General features: G+C 39.2%; 1 protein-coding gene across 2 annotated transcripts in view; it reads left to right on the top strand.

The window, feature by feature from the left end:
- Positions 1 to 657: 657 nt before the first annotated feature.
- The window catches only part of efna4 (ephrin A4), a 50,733-nt gene continuing 30,960 nt past the window's right edge, over positions 658 to 20,430 (top strand). For both annotated transcript variants that reach the window (XM_087812479.1, XM_087812478.1), the window contains exon 1: positions 658 to 1,126. In XM_087812479.1, coding sequence (XP_087668605.1) covers positions 996 to 1,126 — 131 coding nt within the window. In that variant the 5' untranslated portion in view covers positions 658 to 995. The remainder of the gene's footprint in view (positions 1,127 to 20,430) is intronic.

Below are 20,430 nucleotides of genomic sequence, written 5' to 3'. Positions count from 1 at the left end.
ATGATACAATCTAAGTCTAAAGTTAAGATAAAGAGCATAGATCAAAGAAAAATAACAAAGACAAAGGATATAAAGATTAACATACAGAACAGAACATCATGATACTTTTACTTTAACTCTTTAAGCTATTTATGTACGTTTTATAAACACTGGAAAGTTACTTATTACAGTTTGTTGTTTTTTACAACTAAACATAACTTCTACCGTTGTTATTATTGTTCTTACTTAAATAACATGTATTCACAAGTTCTTCTGTTGCCATTAGAGGGACTTAAATTGTTGAATTTATAGAACATGTATTAATATTTGTATAATTTCACATCATCTACCTTTTAAAAAAGGTAACATACGTACATATTAATTATCACTAAATGTATTTTTTGTGTTCCTTCTTGATATTTAACCTTATTTTTAATCGTCTCTCTACATTAATACGAATATTATTGGGTTCTTATTTTAGGTTTCTCGTTGAGATTCTTGACAGGAATGACGACTAGTGACAGCCCGTCTACACCAGTGGGCGCACCCCACTAGGATTTCCTCTCTCACCACACCCTGGACGCCCCATTGGTCCAAAGTTTCCATGGCGACGCCCTCCGACTCGCGCGGACCCTCCCACCCCCCAAAGAAACCTCCAGCCTGTTGTAACCGAACCTGCTGCCAGTTCGAACCCATGACCTGACTTCTCCCTGGACGTGGAGAAGGAAAGTCAAACGAAAAAAGAAAAATCTCGGCTGCAAAATCTGGGACAATTCTTTATTTTTAAAGGATTTTCTTTCTGATCCACTATGAGGACTTGAGGGGTCAACACCTTCTCTCACCTGCAGACCTTCTCACGCGCGTGCACGTGGATTTTTGACTTTTTGGGTTTCACCTTTTGGAAAAGGAAGGAGTTTGGGTCTCACCTGGCTCACCTGGCTCACGCTGCAGCCACTCCCCCACCCACCTCCCCACGCGCGTGCGTGTGCGTGCACCCTCGCGAACCCCCTTTCAGGATGTCTGGGGGGTCCCCGGCGTGGAGACCCGGGGCTCTGCCCGCGTGGAAAGCGACGGTTCTCCTCCTCAACCTCCTCTCCGCAGCTCTGGCCAAGAGACACGTCGTTTACTGGAACTCCACGAACGCCAGGTGAGGAGGACGCGGCGTGATGACGCACTCGCGCTGAGTCACGCGCACTCTCTCTCTCTCGTGCACATTCCTTTTAAAATCGTGAGCAAAAGTGTAGAGGTCTGGACTTGCAGTTGCACCCAAGACTCGAGTCCATTTAAAAGAATGTTTTCCCTGGAGCTTCATGTGTGAGGTTAAAAAAAAATACATGAAAATGTATAAACAAGAAGCGAGAAAATCCACCTTTTTTTTACATTTATTAATTGGTTTATGTGTAAATTATGATTTTATTTGAACAACTTAGATTTATTAGAAACCAACCTCAATGTAAGCCAACTTGAGCCCCATATAAAAATCAAGGCTTGTGGGCCAAATGGGGCCCGCAGCGTGATATAATGTGGCCAAAGGGAGATTTAAATAGGTAATAAAAATTTTAACCGCAATAACTAGATCACCTCCTGTGCACGTCTGATCTACAGGATGTTCTGAGATTTGTTTAAATGTCGAAAATTTATCTCGAACACTCGAAAAAAAAAGCAGATGGAAGGGAATTAAACTAAAAGATAGGAAAGCAGATGTTTCGACATTTGTGTTTGGATGCAAAATTCCTCGTGTGACGATTAATAAAAAAGAAAAGGAAGGTTTTATTGCTTTTTTGTTTATACTGCTTTTTCGGATACATATTTATGTTGTTTGTTCCCAAGAGTTGGACGGTGTCTAAGGTTTTTGGACCCAAAAGATCGAGGGTTTAGATGTTGTTGTCTTGGACGAGTAGATCGTAAACATAACTTTTTTGAGCATGGCTACAAACTACGTTTTTTTGGGTCAAAATACTGGAGATTATTTATTGATGTTTCTATAAAGTCAATGCTTGGAAATGTCTGGAGGGTTTTTTTTTTTTTTGGGACGCCTCGCCCACCTCGGTGCGACTCGCCCTGTAAGGTTTTATCTAGTTCTACTCAGCCGGGTAAAAAACCCCTGATCCTGTAATTGGGTTCAGACAGAAAAATGTGGCTTTTCGGAAGAAGAATATTGTCAGGATTAGGAAGAACCTTCTTGTTGCCCCCTCGGAGATTCAGGGATGGATGGTCACGGGGGCCCCTCTGGCAGGGGCCCCGGCACCGCCGCCGCAACACCACGCAATCACAATGCCATCAGCGCCGCGGCCCGAGTGTTACCCACTGTGGCAGAGAATCACTCTCATCAGCAACACCACCCAATCACAAAGCTATCAGTGGAGCTGTGATGCTGCACCCCAGTACACAATCCCCTGGGTTTACTGCCGGGGACTCTCTGTAATCTCCCCCGCTCTCTTCTCCCCTTTCTCTTCATTACCCAGCGAGTTACATTCCCATCTTCTTTCCATTTTTTCCCTCTTCTTTCTTTTCCTCCCGTCCGGTGATGGGTATTGGTTGGTGCGATTAGTTGAGCTCCAGTCATTTTCCCATATCACATTTTCTATTAGCTCCTGGCGACCCCCATGTTTTTCCTGCGCTCGCTCAATGTAGCTTGTTTGGGGGGGGAAACTATTTTTGGGGGACGATGACAGCTCACACATGATTATGGAGGGGTTTTTTTATACTATAATAGTGGCCCTTTTTGATGTGTTGAGGAGTGTGCAATTGAATTACCTGAGGGGCCACATTATCCATGTGACTGATGTGAGGGGCTACATATCCAAAAAAAGGAATAAATATAATGGAAAAAACTAAACTTGACAAGGACAAAATGGCCAAAAAAAGGATCAAATGTTGTCGGTAAGAATATCAACACTCAGACCGTAACGTTTAACAAATTACGCAAAGAAACATGTCCTTTTTTCCTTGTTTAAAATAACATTTATTTAACAACTTTTATTTGAACTAATCTCGTAACATAGCGTTTGAGGTAAGATTCCTCCCAACAACCCTTTCAGTTCATGTAACCTGCTGCAGAGCTTCATTAATGCTTTGCCGCCCAGCCATCTAATCACGGTCACCTTTGACATGGCAACATAAACGTAGAATCTGAATACAGTATTGTATCGACCAATCACCTAATGGGGCAGTGTGTAGGAAGGCATCATGGGAGTTTTGTTGGCACCATAAGTAAGCTATTAGTCTCCTAATAATAAGGTTATTTTCAAGTTTATTTTCTGTTCAAATAAATGGGCTAACAAAAAGGAGCTCTGCCATTCCCTGACTGCAGTTTACTACAGTTTTTTTTTAATATATAGTACTCAAAAATCTCTAAAAAAGTCTGCGATATGTTGAATAATTGCTGTAGTTTCTTCGTTTTTATACTTGTTTAAATATTCTGGATGGATGTACAAACAAATAAGAAAAACAATTAGAAACATAAAAATGAAAAAATAACTTATATTTACATTAATTCATGAGGGTAATGATTTAAAAGATAATAATAATTTAGTCAACTGTCATTTTACTGTAATGTAAGTAAACATATGTACATTCATACATCCTTGTCTGTGTTAGAATTATTGATCCACATTTTTTAAATGAAGCAAATTTCCTCAGGGGCCACATTTTTAATACAGTAACTGTAGTGAGGGACCGTCAAACATAAATAAAGAAGGGAAAGACCTAAAAATAATGGGGGGAAAAAGTATATAGTAGTAGAAAAAAATATATTTTTTACATATATACATATATATATCATTGAGTTGAACAAGTAATTTATGATAAAACAAATTAGTTTCTACATTATCTTTGACCTCATGAGGGGCCACATGATTGCAGTTAAAGGTCCACATTTGGCCCCCGGGCCCCACTTTACAAGGGTCCGTTTCAACGATACACAACCTCAAAGCGACGGTGTTTTGGTGGATCGCTGTATTAAAAAACGACGTCTGAAGCGTAACAACAACGACTCCAACTGAGATGGTGTGTAATTTGTGTGCACAATGAACGACTGTAAACCGTGTCTCTGCATGTGTGTGTGTTTGTTCTCCTGAGGCGAGACAGTAGCGAAAATATAATTGCTAGACAGAAATTAAAAAGCTTCACCTTGTAAAAAAAAAAAAAAAGTGCTTTTGTGGAGCTCTTTAAACACAGTTTTTTACGACTCTTCCTGAAGTACACAAACAAACACCGGGCTAATCATAAGACCAAGTTTGACGCAGGAACACGAAGACACACTTATCTGTACTTATTTGTCACATATTGCCGCACCGGTGATCAATACACCCGGAGCGCGTGACATAAAAAGGTTAAGGACATTTTTCATCGCGGCCGAGGCTACTTATAGATACATCATCCTAAAGCTCGAGCGCCCGGAACTTAAGTGCAGGTGGCGAAGGAAAACGTGCTCCTCTTAATACACATGACACCAGACGCTCTCTGGCCATAACCTTTTCCTTCCCGACAAGCAGATTTATTGTTTTTAATGAAGCAGGAGCAGTGAAGTGCGGAGTCAAGTGCTCGGTTCTCCGCTGGTTAATATGTCTTCCCGAACAAAAGCCTCGGTTGAAACGCCCGCCGTCCGGCGCACGTTTAGCGGCGTCCTGGATTGAAAAGATGGATCCGGAGGAACTGACGGGTTGTAGCGAAAGGGTTTTATCGCTGGTGACGAGGCTCAAGTGGGCCCTTTTCTTTTTTTTTTTCTCATATGATTTTATGAACGAGGGTTTATGATCGTCGTCAATTCCAGCCAGAGAGGTTACTTATTAAAGATGGCGGAAGATTATGATGGAATGATACACCCTCCGCCTGTAAAAGTGGGATTCTTTTTGAAATTGCTGACGCATCGCCAGTCGTCCACGTAAATTCTGAAAAGATCTGGACGGTTTTATAGACTTTTTTTTCTCCTCTCTTTGCTAAACATTATAAACACAGGCTTATCTCGTTTCCCTGATAAGAAGAGCAGTGAAATGTAAAGCCGCGACATTCCCTCGTCCTTCACCTTACCTTCAGCGCTGGACGACTCCGGCTCTTCTCGCAACCGCTCAACTGGATCCCAGCTCAGACCTGGTTTCCAGCTTCTCCTTCCACGCCAGTTTCTTTGGATCAGCCCCATTTAAAGAGGAAAAACTCTGCTCTAGATTTTTCTTTTTCATTTAAAATGTATTTTTTAGGTTTAAAATAGAATAATTTAACCAACTGTCCTCATAACTTCATCTTCAAGTTATGTTCTTCAATTATTTACTATTATGGACACATTTAAAGGAAATACAGTCGATAAATATTGTACAAACAAGGATATATTTTGGGTTTTTTTTTACGATATGTTGCGATAAATTGTGATACTGTAGTAACAAGGATATATTTGTAGTATTGTCGAGTACTTGACTCTGGTGTTGCAGAATTTAAAGACCACATGACTCTTGACGAAGTCGTGACTGTTTTCATTTGTTTTTAAACCAGATTATGTCTGAACATGAGCTTTTAAAAGCTGCTGGAGTCGACTGTATCCTCTCGTCCCCAGTCATCACCGGGATCTCGCAGGGATTTCATTTTCAACTAGTGGCCGGAAGTTTAACTTCAACACAAAAACAACAAACGGACTTCTTCGCAACTTGCTTTTAGTTGTTTAAAAACACAGTCGACTGTATCCTCTCGTCCTCAGTCATTACGGGGATCTCGTGGGATTTTCTTTTCTTTTAGCGTCTGTTAAGTCTAATTGCAACACAACAAAAAAAACCCGACCCTGTGAGTATGTGTCATGTTCATTTTAAATATGTATAGTTGTATACATACTGTGTTGTATATGTACAGTATTGTCTGAGTACTTGACTCTGGTGTTGCAGAATTTAGAGACCACATGACTCTTGATGAAGTTGTTTTGAAACTAAAATATGTCCAAACCTCAGCTTCAAAAGCTGGAGTCGACTGTATCCTCTCGTCCTCAGTTATCTATGGGATCTTGTGGGATTTTCTTTTCTTTTATCATCTGTTAAGTTTAGTTACAACACAAAAACAACAAAACAACCCTGTGAATATGTTTCATTTTAAACATTCATAGCTTATAGATAGTACAGTTTTATAAATACTGTAGTAACAAGGATATGTTTGTAGTATTGACGAGTACTTGACTTTGGTGTTGAAGAATTTACAGACCACATGACTTTTTTTTAGTTTATTTGAAACTAAAATATGTCCAAACATCAGCTTTAAAAGCTGCTGGAGTCGACTGTATCCTCTCGTCCTCAGTCATTATGGGGATCTGGTGGGATAAGTTTAAACACAGAGACAACAAACCGACCCTGTGAATATGTTTCATGTTAAACATTTATAGCTCATAGATAATACAGTCGTGTAAATGTCAATTATAGTTATAATGATTCAAGTGTGTAGAAATGTAGATTGAGCGACCGCTGTGGTTCAGTTTGTTTACTTTTCTCAGGTACTTCAGCATTGTCCTCAAACAATGATCATTGTCAAGAAAAAGCTTGTAAATCTAGTTTAAACACAGAGTGAGATGTCTTGCTTTACTGGCCCCTTTTTATGCTGTTGTTGCGTGTTTTATCTTTCAAGTGATCTCGAGTTTCTATTGAACGTAAAATCTGTCTCTACATAAGTGAGTTTTTTTGTCTTGTTCTCATGTCAATTCTGTCGCTTTAAGTTTTATTTAAGGCACATCCCATGCTTATTATTCATTGTCCCTGCGAACCATGATAGCTGCCCCGTTGGAAGACACCCATTTAGAGTCACTAGTTAATCATTCTGGACAGTCAGAGGGACATGAGTGCCCAGAGGAAAAGCCTCCCAAAGTCGGGGACAACATAAACACTTGACTCTATTGTGTTTGGCTCGGCTTTGCTCTTCGCTGGATGCGAACAGGAGACTTTCAATTGTGTCACTCTGTTAGATCCAGGCTTCGATATCCGAGCGTGTACTATTCATCCATCACATGTTTGTACTTTATAGTGCTTCGAGTAATCATTTTTATATATTTATTATTTAATGAGGAAGTGGTTGATAATAATCTGTAAATCAAAGATGAAAGTACAATTACTATGTGGCAATATTTTATATAATACTTTGCCGGTAGCATGAATGTTTATCGTAGTACAAAATGTTGTGATGATTTGATCCTTTATTCTGATACAGGGATACGATTATTTTATCCACTTTTATTTTTAAGTGGTTATACAGAGGTTTAAGGGATTTAATTGGGAATTTAAAGCTCAGGAGTTTTATTTATGATTTTATGATGTTACTCTGACTTAGTAACGTAAAATATGCTCTACTTTACATGAACTTTACTGAAATAAAAAACTTTCACAGTTTTTCTTAGTTTATTTTTACTTTTAAGTTACTTTTCACAGTAATTTCACGGTACTTTCGCAGAAACCTTTTACAGTACTTTCACAGTTTTTCTTAGTTTATTTTTACTTTTAAGTAACTTTTCAAAGTTTTTGCAAGTTTATTTTTAAGGAACTTCTCTGTACTTTTGCAGTTTTTGTTAGTTTATCTTTACTTTGAAGTAACTTTTCACAGTACTTTTACAGTTTTTGTTAGTGAACCTCTACTTTTAAGTTACTTTTCACAGTACTTCACAGTTGTTGTTAGTTTATCTTTACTTTTAAGTTACCTTTCACAGTGCTTTCACAGTTTGTGTTAGTTTATTTTTTACTTTTAAGTTACTTTTCACAGTACTTTCACAGTTTTTGTTAGTTTACTGTTACTTTTCACAGTACTTTCAAAGTTTTTGTTAGTTTATCTTTACTTTTAAGTTACTTTTCACAAGAAATCGACTAAGTACATTAATGTTCATGTTGATATTGTGACCTATAAAGATATCAGTGTATCTCAAGATAAGATAAGAGACAAAGAATATTCAGGTCAACAGTTACACAAAGACTAACGCAGAGATAATGAAGATAAAATGAGTCTCAAACATTTATATTAATAATACTAGGAAAACATGTATATTTTCTTCTTAAGACTGGGACTTGGATTTTGTTCGTTTGTGTGATTGATTCGTTGGAACACACCAGTGTAAAAACCAGTGTCTACCGTCGCTGTTGCTTCTCTGCAGGACTATCGAATCCACCTCTGGCTCCGACATCGTCTCTTATCTGACGATCCGGCAGCTGCGTGAGCTCGACATAAACAAATCAATTCCACACCTCTCTCGCGCGGATCGTAACGTACACTTAAGTCATTTCCTTTTGATTGCACATCTGACGGCGAACATTCCGTACGGCGTTCCGTGTGTGGTCCGGGGGCCGCGTCGCGTGCATGCTAATGCATCCGTGAGCGATCGCGCCTCGGCGTCGAAACACTAATCGCTGTCTTCCCCTGGTAACTGATTAACATGGTGAACCTGGCTCAACTGTAATCAACAACCTCACGCTGAGGTAATTACCACGTTATTCCTTGTCTTTCCAACACCACCCCCCTCCTCTCCTGTTTCTGTGTCTCCTCGTCATGGTCGTCCACAGGATCTTTGGACGGCGAGCGTGATCGTGCACCTGATGTGTCGGTGTTTGTTTGTGCCGTTGAGTGAATTATCTGGAAGGTAAACGACAGATGAGTTGACTTTGTTGCGCCTCTTTGTCTCTCCGGGCTGACAACCAGAGATCTTCTGCGGGGTTTTAATCGACTCCCTGTTGGCGTTTAAAGTTCATTTGCCTGGAACAATGGGTGTGTGTGTGTGTCGGGGGGGCGTGACGTTACTGTGGACCCGACAATCTGGTTAATACACAACTGTTGACTCACAGGCTTTGACTCGCTTTCACTTTAGCATAAATACAACAAGTGTCGGTAATTTGAAAGGTTTTCACTCAACGATAACTGAGAAAAGAAAAAGTTGTTGTTTATTTACGATATGTTGTGATGCTGTAGTAACAAGTATATATTTGTAGTATTGTCGAGTACTTGACTCTGGTGTTGCGATGTTTACAGACCACATGATTCTTGACGAACTCGTAACTGTTTTCATTTGTTTTGAAACCAAAATATGTCCAAACATCAGCTTTAAAAGCTGCTGGAGTCGACTGTATCCTCTCGTCCCCAGTCATCGCCGGGATCTCAACTAGCGGCTGGGAAGTTTAACTGCAACATAAAAACGACAAGCAAACCCTGTGAAAGTTTTTCATGTTAATTGTAAAATCCAAATATTTTATTTCACATGCATTTTATTAAAATATAAACCATTGAAAACACTATGATACAATACAGTGCTTTCAAATATATCCATACAGTACATTATCGCCGTAATTAAGTGTATCAATATCTTCTCGTACCTTAACTTAACCGTAAGTAAATTTAATGTGAACCGACAAACTTTTCTATCTTAATTTTTATTTTTAAAGGGCAGAAATCTTACAATTACATTGTAAGTAATTAATATTTTTAAAGCGCTTTTCCAGACCAGGGTCACAAACCACTTAAACAATCAAAACAATACTCAATAAAATATATACTAAAAAGGTCAAGACAACACCAAGAACAACACAGGAATCCATGTTAATATATTGTGTATTATGTAATATATATGTATTATAATTGTATTTCAAATGGATTCGTATATATTTATTGGACAAAATAAATCAGACATAAACCTTTTTAAACATTTAAAACATTGCTTTTAAGCGGATATTTCATGAGTAATTTGTAAAATGCACCTTTGTTTGTACTCTATTACAGATCTTATTTAAAACGTACCAAAGTACAGTACTTCTACTTAAGTACGAGTTGAAGTGAAGGTACTTTTAAAAGTATAAAAACAACAAAAAACAGACATAAAACATTTTACTTCCCACCTCTAGTTATGTTAAAAAAGTCTTTCTGGAGACGTTTTAAAATCTTTTTCTTGGTCGTTTCAATCGATTTTTAAACTATAATAACAACATTTTCATTAATTCCTGATTCAATGTATTCTTCATTATCCTGCTTGTGTAACCTAATCATTTAAAACGTGTGAGTCACACAACATTTACCGACTGCCTCCTCACCTGAAATAGGTCATTGTGTTCTTCCACTTGTCGGCTGATTTTCGTACTTGTGATTGTAGCGACGTCAAGTATGTTCCCAGCTGTGAACGCCTTTGTTTTGTTTTGTTTTCATCGGTTGAACCTTGTGCAACCGCTTTTTTTTTTCAAACCGTGGCATTAAGAGAACACAATGGCACCTTTTCATGAAGGTTAGCGAAGGTTGTGTAACAAATACAAGAAAACACGGTCACGCAAAACACAATAATGGAATGATAAAGACTCTAATATCTCTAATATCTGTATTAAAGAAGGATGATTGTAGCAGCAGACATGGCGGAACAAGCGTGAAGAGGCGGCGTCTCTTCTGCTCGTGGTCGGGGACATTTAGTCGATCGATAACAATTTAACACCTCGATATTATCAGCCGACTCCATATGGACAAGTCACCGACGTTAATGTGTATCAAAGATCGCTCCATGTTTTGCAGCTGTGGAGTGAAATTAAACTCCATTTTTTTTTTTGTTTTCCACCGTCTGTCGTCTGGCACAGTGCAAAAGCTCTCTGGCACAAGATGGCCGCCGAGCCGTCTGTGTTGTGAAGAGCGAGGTCACGGTGATTGAGGACGTTTCGGGGTGTTCGTTCATTCATGATGTCGGCATTGTCGGGGGTGCGGGGGGGGCCCCCGACTGTGCGTCTCTCTCTCCGACAATTAAAATCGTAGCGGCGGAAACGTGCGAACCTTTTTTTTTTTGGCCAAGAAAATACCGTCAGTCAGTCAAAAAAAAAAAGCAACAGGGTTGAATTCACACTCGCAGCCAGTAAAACACACACACATACGTCATGTATTTCCTCCACGAGTCTGCTTAGAAATCCTGCCAAGAGGCAATATGGGAATTCCCTGAGTCCGAAAATTGAATTAGTATTGACCCGGGCAGAGTAAAAGGGCTGCAGCTGGAACCAGGATTATTACACCGAGCCGTGTCCCCCGACCAGCAGAAACACATTTTTCAATCATTCCACAAGGTTTTAATTTGCACTGTTTTTGTCGGATCTTTTTTTTCTTTCTTTTTTTTTTAACCAACCCTGGAGTCTCACACGCTCTCAGAACTCATTCAAAAAAGTTTCTTGGTTTGGAAATGAATGTTTATTTTTTTGCTGAGCAAACGTGATGCGTTAGAAAGTTTCTCTCGCGCCTCCAGCGTCAAATGAACTTGAAAGTCAATGATGTACATTATTTAATGTGCTTCGGATTCATGAGGTCATGTTTCATGACTTTAAATGATATCAAAGACTAACTCGGTTCTCTTTATTTTACTTTAATAAGTCAATTTTCCGGGATTCAGTGAGAACTTCCTTGTAAAAAGTCGCCGGTTAAAAAACAACTTTTATTTCCTGCTGGCACTCGATCAAAGGTGATCAACTAAAAGTCAAAGGAGGTTGAAAATAAAGATTAAAATAATGATGAGTCAGTGATTCAAAACTCAAAGTGTTCTGAGAGATAAAACTATTGGCAGCGTGTTCTCAATAAAATAATCTAATAAAAATAATGTGATTTCATGTTGACGTGCTCGATCCACTTTATTACTAATTAAATTAGTTGTTACCAAAAACAGGTATATTTAGTTTTTTGGGGATTATAATCTGCACTTTTAAGGTCTGTATCTATTCATATTGTAAAGGAATCTTGATATATTCTATTCTGTTTTTATTACAGTATACAAGCCAAGGGTTATAAGTTCAAATTCTTAGTTGTGTAACCTTTTTTTTTTTTTTTTAACGCTATTAGTGTTTTTGTGTCAAAATTTTTTGTTTTTTTTTCAATACAACTTTTTTTTTTAACTTGCATTTTGTCTGTGTATGTAAGACGTTAAAATGCAACGGAATTATTCAACTTGAACAACGACCACAATACAGTTATTAATACAATTTACTTAACAAACAAAAACAACATTTTTGCTTTAATATTCAGTTTCTGTCAAACAATAAGTACAAATTCCAGAAACACAGAAAATTGATGCACGTACAAAAATCTTCATATGTATAAAACTGCACATACACACAAATAAAAGCACCTTTTCTTTCGTACATACCAATCAACGTGGATTCAATTGCAGACTTGTTCATCCCTTTCAATGCTCTTTCGCTCCACGATCAGAAAAAAACAACTAAAACAGGAATTTAAACAGTTCAAAATAAATTCTGACATGGATCACAAACTTAAATTTAAATTAGTGCACCACGCCACCTGTAAACTTTTTAATGCTCTTTTCAGTATAGATACATATGAACTATGACATGGAAAAGTATGTACGCGCGTTTTTTGTGCGTACGACCTTAGTACATTAGGCCTCAGGTTTTTACTTTAGAAAAAGCCCTTAAAAACGCTTGTGTCTAACTTATTTTCTAATTCAACTGACTCTGTCTCACCCCCTCTCAGTGAACGCATCACTACATTATGGTGTATTTGCCATACGTCACTAGAAAAGCTTTTTCTTTCCACAAACCTGAAGAACTTTAATGCTACATTTAATCCAGATGTGATCGTTTAACTCATGATGCAGGTGAATCTGGTCTATGTTTAGTTGATCCAACTGCTCATACATAAGCAAAAACTTTCAAATGGTAAATCGAATTTTCTACATTCTATGAACCTTCCTGGAGGTAAAGCCACTTCCTGTCATGTTCTTCAACAAGGGAAACAAACAGGAAGTAGATCGTTGTATGGGTTCTTATTTGTGTAACTCCGCTTGATCCCTAAAGTCATGAATAAACAAATATATTTATCACATATAAAAGCCATATTGTACAAATGCTTGTATTCCCACCAAGGTTTGGACGCCTGACTATTTAAAAAAAAAAAAAATTCTCGCTGCTTAGTAAAAAGGTTTTTTCGAGTGAGCAACTCTCTTTGTTTCACTTTTGTCGCCGTAAAGATTACCGCTCTCCGACTCAAACCTTTCAAAAGTCAAATACAATTTACGACCGACTTGTGGAAGAAAAAAAAATGCCGACTCAGCAGCTCGCCACTGAAACTATCCCCGAAACGGTAAATTGCAGTGAAAGCACAAGCACCGATTTCACGCTTGAGTGATTTTCCAAAGTGTTATTTATTGCCTAATTATTGTTTACAATCATGTCTTCCAGTTGCAAATTGAAAGTCACAGGTTGAAGAACGATTGTCCCCATTTTTTATTTGTATTTTCTTCTTTTTTTTTAATGTTGTGAGCGAATGCATTACTTTCCCTTGACCTCGCCAGGAAAAAATGAGTTGGAGATGGAGAAACTATTTTGCATTAAGTAATATGTTTCGATGAAATACGCGACAAAACAACAAGTGGAATCTGCTCGGATTTCCGGGGGCCACGTTCCACTGGCGGAGCAAAAAAAAAAAAGTAATTTCATATTTTGGCATTGCTTACTTGTGATGGCAAAACACAAGCCCAATTTATCTGTGGGAACAAAAAAAAAAGAAAAACTATTTTGTAATGCTTTATGTGCTGGCAGCCACACACAAACATTCTTTCCTGACGCTCCCCAGAGATGGGGGGGGGGTGGTATGTTGGAGATGGTGCAGGAGATGGAGAGTGTGTTAAGGAGAGGATGGCAGGGAAAGAGTCAACAGATTTCAAGTCCCAGTGCAGCCATGAAAGGTCTCCCGGGATTGAGGGATGAGGTGAGAGGGAATAAAAGATGTCAGCAGGTATTACTATCACTGTCACACGCAGGCATTAGTTTGAAAACTCCTTTCTCAGCCGCCCCCCCCGACACACACCTACCCACCTGCAACAACCCCATCGATGGGTCCCGATCTCTGGTCCACATCAGTGTCGGAAATTAACTGTAAAAAAAAAAGAGGCGCCTTCACGAACCCTCCTGAACAAGTCTGTGCCTGAGTCAGCGTGAGTCTGTTATTCTGCTGCAATAACCTCCACCACATGATTCTGGGACTTAGCGCTAATGCGTAGCTCCTTTTTTTTTTTCTTTTTTTCTCCTTTTTTTTTAGCCTGGAAGATTTAGTTTGAATAAAGGCAGCTCGTGTAAAAGAGCGTTATTTAATCGGACGGCGGTTAGATGGTGTCACGTCGTGCTTCTTCATCTCAGTGTGGTGCTTTTTCTTAAGGTGCTTCCTTGATTGACAGGTTAGCATGCGGAGCAGGAAATTGAATCCCACAGGTAATGATCAAAAAGAGAAAAAAAAAAAAAAGAGGTTCAGCCGCCCCTTCTCTTTTATAGGCAGTAAAGTGGAGCTTAAATCTCCAAAATTTTAAATCATCTAAACTTGGTTGTTTTTTTTTAAAACCACATATATGTTTTATTTTTTTATATTTTTGATGTAATAGAACCAACAAGAATATTTTAAAGCATCATGTTTACAATTATTTTTACATACTAACTGTCGATAAATGTTAAAGTATAATTGTTGGTCGGCTGATGTGTCCATCGGTCACTTATATTACTCATTTTCTTAACTACTTTTTCGTCATGTTAATCTTTCGCTTTTTTACTTAATTTACAGTACGATTGATTGACGTTGAATTCATTTTGATGGCGTGTTTTCACACGATAACATTTTGATTTTGTTACCAAGATGCATTTCGATACTTTTCCCCAAATAAAACTTGTTTTCATAGAGAATATTAGAACAATAACATATCCATCAATAAATAAAATGATAAGCAACGAGCACAATATTTTCTAGTGCACATAATTTAATAATACAATATATAAAATAAAAAAACGATACAAAAACACTAACAGTGTGAGTAGAACCTAATATATATTTTCGTTAGATGTCTTAAGCAGGAACACTGTTTGTGAATGATGTGTTACTGGTCCTTCTATAAACTAGTAAATGGTTAAATATGTATCTCAATGTTTGTTACTTGAAAAACGGCTTTTCTAGCTCTAAAAAAAATGAAGGGACCACTTCAGATTGATTATAAGTCAGCATGTCAATGTCTATGGCAGAAGGTTTTAAAGTACTTTAAGTACTGTTTCCATGCAAATGCAGTATAGTACCATTTCAAATGCATCGGTATTTTGGTACAAAACAAGTATTGAAGTATGTAACGACCCTAGTTTGATGTTTCATACGGCCATTTAAAAAAAAAAAAAGATCTTTATCTAATTTGGCTAATGATGTCGGAGATTCAGCTTCTAAAACAGATTTGTAAGAAATGGTAGGAAAACCAAATTCGTGCCACAAATAAATCCGACCTTGCAGTAAAAACTTTCAAGGAAATGAGTCAAAATGTTGCAAATTAATAACACACCAGAGATGGTTTGGTTTTGGTTAAAATTCACTCTGGTAACTTTCTTTTATCATCAAAGAATTGTGGTCCTTCTTTTAGAAAGATTTTTTTTTCTAAGGGGGGGTTTTTGAAGACAGAAAATAGCATTAATTTTTAGAAACGTAATTCCGGTAATACCGGAGGGTAAACCTGGAGATTTTTAGTTTGTATTTTCTGTACTGAAGGTTGACGTTTCATGATTCAAAGCACAGTTTTACTTTGTCAAAACTTAAGTAATATCGAGCTTATTCGTCAAAAAACAACACTCTTCTGCCGTTACTTAACAAAGTTGGAAATATTTCTGTTATATACTGCTTGAATTTTACAGTAAAGAACTGTCTTGTGTCAGTTTGTTGGACTCCAGACACTGTGTTCCAGAACACACTTGTCACCTTCTTTGTCATATTTAACTTGAAAGATCAGATGGTTGTAATTCAAAGTCCGAGCTCATCTGGAGTGCTGCTGGTATTTTTGTGCTGAATGGAAAAGTGGAAATAACCTCCTCCGAAATCTCCATAGCTGTGGCCTTGTAGCAGGAAGAACTCATGAATCTCATTGCTCTTCTTTTCAGCTGGAAATGGAGTTCTTGTACACATGATGTTCCTGCAAGCATTAGAGCAGACGCTCCGTGTGTATGATGGCAGAATTAATCTACCGACGAACTAACAATGACGGATGAAGGGGAAAAAATGAAGCCATTTCTGGTCTGGGTTGTTTTTTTCTTTCCCTCACTGTTGGAAGGTTCCTGATGTTTTTTTGTTTTCTAAATACACAACTCAAGTAGTCCGCAAGTCACCGGAAAGTTGCTGGCTCAATTCCCATTACCAAAGAGGTTATTTTGTGGGATCTCGGTCTCAACCCTGAACACTGCTAGAATAAAAAGAGGATTGATCCGCCTTGTTTTTTGTTTTTTTCTTTAAACAAAAGAGCTGCTTCAGCGGATAATTGAATAAATGGAAGCGTGGATGTATTTTAGGAGATATTTTCAAGCCACGATGAGTCAAACTATGTTATGAAAACAAAATAACAAGTGGAACAGTGTGGAGTTTATATGTTTATATCCCCCGTGTTGCCTCGGTTTCCTCTGGGCACTCCGGTTTCCTCCCACAGTCCAAAAACAAACAGGTTAATCGGGAATTTGGGAAAATTGTCAGTAGGTACGAGTGAATGCTTGTATGTCTTTGTGTTCCCTGCGACAGACTGGCCTCCTGTCCAGGGTGTCCCTAGCCTCTCACCCGAAGAAACTAGGATAGACTCCAGAAAATGAATGAATGAATGCATTTACAAGCCAGAACCGGTTTGACAAGTCAAACTTTTTTCGAAGTCGACGATGAATGTTTTGAAATGTAACAAAACTAAAAGATTGAATAACCTTCTATATAAGGAGGTCATGAAGCAAAAAGCTTTCTAAGAAAAATAAATACCTTGAAGAAGCTGAATAAACGTTGACCTGGAACATCGAAGTGGGAAGATGGCTTTAGGTTTTTCATCTGAAAAAGGGGAACATTTTTTTATTGAAAACTTTTTTCTTACATCCATATATCTCAACTCTGAACCTTTTCAAAACTATTCTCTTTATTTCTTGTATGTATTTTCCAATATTTTTGCTAGCTTGTTGGCGCATTTGTATTTGTGTTGAGAGGCGGATTTTCCAACAAGGCTTTTGTCTTTACAGGGCAGACATAAGCGCACGCACACACACACACATTCTATATCCTCCTGTGGGTTAATCTTGTCATTTTAGGTCATCGCCGCGTTTTACTTAAAGAGGCAGCCAGTCAACTTTAATCCCAAATTAATCAGATAATCCCAGCCTAGAGTCCGGCTGTTGTTAGCGCCACATGAGACGAGGTATCCGCTCGTCTCCTCTTGACCCTTTACCGCTTCCTTCCTCGCCGCTTCCCCCTCTTCCTCGCCTTATCACTTTTGTCGCGACCCTTTTTTTTCCGAAAGAAAATACTCATCTAAGCTCGAAACGAGGAAAAATGTTTTAGCTAAATCAGGAATAGTTTTAGGGCAAAAACAAGTGATTAAAATAGTGGAAGTTCAAGTTCAACAACAGGAATTCTTCAAGGGAATTTCTACTTTTTAGTGGAACTGATTGGACAACAATGTAAGTGTCCGCCCGATGGTGTGTCTAAGTGTTGATGTGCGTGAAGGCGGGGCGGCCGGGTCGGCTGTGCGTGACTAGAACAGGACAAAGCTGGCTGCCTGGAGGGTTAATAAGGGGAACCTTCCAGACCCCCTGATGCACGGAGCGATATGAACCTCAACGGTTGTGACGGAGAAAGATGGCGAGCGAGAGGGGAAGCGTGGATGGAAAAGGGAGGGAGAGCCAGCGAAGGGGCAGTTTAGGCTCCTGGGATTCCAAAGCAGTGACCGTGAAAGTGCTTAGATAAACAGAGAGAGTGATGAGGAGGGGAGGGCGAAGTGAGTGAAATGCTGCTGGAAGAAGCAATGGAGGAGCCAAAAGGATAAGGTGGTAGGTAAACGGGGACCTGCCGAAGATGGGGGGGTGAATGAAACATATGGGGGGGAAACCAAGTGGGGAACATTTTAAAACGAGTTCAAAGAGTCAATGAAACCAACAGTCGCTCCTATATACTATTTAACTCCAGCGCTTCTCAAATCTTTCCCCACTCCATCTTCTCGCTTTCTCCCAGCGGTTTAAATAATTCAGTGGTTTGCTGTGTTGGAGCAGGTTAGCTTGGCATGTTTAATCCATGTGGGCTGTCAGCCGCAGCCTCCCATCAGGTCTTTCCATCCGCCGGACAAAGAAAAGAAAACATCTGGGAGAAGCACTCGGTCCACCAGCTGACCTTCACCTCACCGGGCGTAGAAGTGAAGACCGCATCAGATATGTTGACCCACTTCTAAGTGATAGATTCTCAGAGCCCGGTTCTGATTTATCGGCCGCTGTGTTTGCTTTACACGTGCCCTTTTCATTATAGTCGAGATCTCGGTGTGTATTTAAGGGTCCATTTTCTCCTTAACCCACTTACACAGGTGAGGCTTGCGGGGACACAGATAAGAGGAGTCAAGTATACTTAATAGATCGGAGGAGAATTGGAACTGCAGACGTGATCGGACCTTGAGACAATAAACACCTTGAAGCATAGAGTACATTGTGCACTCGTGTCATTTCTTGTTGAAAAAGCCTGTTTGAATAAGACGGACAATCTAAGATATCCGCATACTCCGACTTTTAGTCATCTACGCTGGCAGTTACTATAGAGAGTTGCAGGACAGGTTTTTATCTTGAAGGACTTTAAGAAATAGTCGTTCGATAGTGGATGCATATGTCAACTAATCCCACTTTTTTTTTTGATTTACCTTAATTTTTGGGCTTTAAGGTGAACTTGAAAACTGGAATTTTATCAATAATTGAAAGTGCCCCTTGTAATTCAATGCACTTTTGTATAAGGTATTCTTGTGTTACAGCCCTCAAACTGATTGAAATTATACCTTTAAAACTGTCTGTCAAAATGTTGGTATACTACTAAGTCTGAAGACCCTCGTGGAGTCCTACTACGAAGCTGAACCATGCACCTTATAATTATGGTACGCCTGATGCACTAAATCCTGTTGTATTTACGGACCTCAAATTGATTTTATAGGGCGCACAGTGAGTCACAGCAAGAAGGTTGCTGGTTCGATTTCAGGCCGAGGAAACCTTTCTGTGTGCAGTTTGTATGTTCTCTCCGTGTTGTGTGGGTTTACTCCGGGCACTCCGGTTTCCTCCCACAGTCCAAAAACATACAGAGGTTGATTGAGAACTTTAGGAAATTGTCTGTAGGTATGAGTGTGTGTTTGAATGGTTGTCTGTCTTTGTGTGTCCTGCAACAGGCTGGCATCCTGTCCACGGTGTCCCCTGCCCCTCGCCCTATGAATGAATGAAAACTGATTTTTACGTGGTATACGTGGCTCAACCATATGTCAAAATGTTGGCAAGCTACAAAGTCTGTAGTCAGGGGCCTCAAGGAGTCATACTACGAAGTCATACCAAGCTAAATGCGCCTTATAGTCCGAATAATACAGTACCACAATTTGACTGACGGGTCAATGTCTGACATGCAAAAATATCTGAAAGCAGGAAGCAAGATGGAGAATACCCTTCTAAAGACCACCACTGACAAAGTGGTTAGCATTGCTTTCCTAGATAATGAATTACACCCGACCAGAATTCGACAAAAGTTACCCAATATAACCGCGGTAAGTTTCCACAGCACAATTGGAATGTATTGGATAAGCTTCAGAAGTCTCTGGTGTGAACCTTCAGGCCTGAAGTGTTTGTTTGTTTAGTCTTGTCGGGTAAAGGAGAATTTGGCCTCACTTTCTATCCAGCTTGACTTTCAGGCTGCAGCTTTGTATGCAAAGTCGTACCAGTTACGTTGCATAAACATGAGACAAATGATGTTGACACACTGGATCAGTTCGGGCTGACACCAGGTAGCGAAGCATTTTTGATGGATTTCATGACTTGTTTGAATTATGGCTCCACACATCCACCTGTCACTGTCTTCGTTCCTCGTCCCATTAGTGTTCCGGGCGCTAATGCTATATTCGGGTCCACGTATCCGGGGCCCGGCACCTGCAGCACCGAGCCTGTATTTACACAGCTACTCCATTTAGACTGGAGGAGCATGCAGAGCACTTATTACTCTGAGGTTTGGGCTGCCAGACGGAGAAGTCGACGGGGTGGGGGGGGGGGGGTGGGACGATGGCTGTCGTGAAGGAATGATGGGTGGGGCGTCGCGTGACACCAACCCAGTTACGGCACGACTGACCTTATTTGGCCTCTTACACGCCCTACCTATGTGTGAATCAAACTTTTGTTTTCATAAATCCCCAAAAACATCATTGTTGGTTTCATTTTCCATCACCAAAGCAATATAAAGGACAAAGGTACCTATATTTTAGACAAAATGTTTAAAGTTGTCACACAATTTTTAATGTCTTACTCAATTTGACATTAATAATTAATTTGACATTTAAATATTTTGTATGATCTTTATAAGAATGATACAAAGTTTTAAGTTGTGGTCAATTTCCACTTGAATGAACTAGCAAGTCATTAACTATCGTGCAAATACAATTTAAAGTGTAGAATATATACTTTTACAGTCAAAAGTACTGGAACCCCTGGAAAGTTTCCA

This window comes from Callionymus lyra, chromosome 17 (genome assembly GCF_982586985.1).
Source record: "Callionymus lyra chromosome 17, fCalLyr1.hap1.1, whole genome shotgun sequence".
Taxonomy (NCBI): Eukaryota; Metazoa; Chordata; class Actinopteri; order Syngnathiformes; family Callionymidae; genus Callionymus; species Callionymus lyra.
This window is presented reverse-complemented; position numbering and strand designations above follow the sequence as displayed.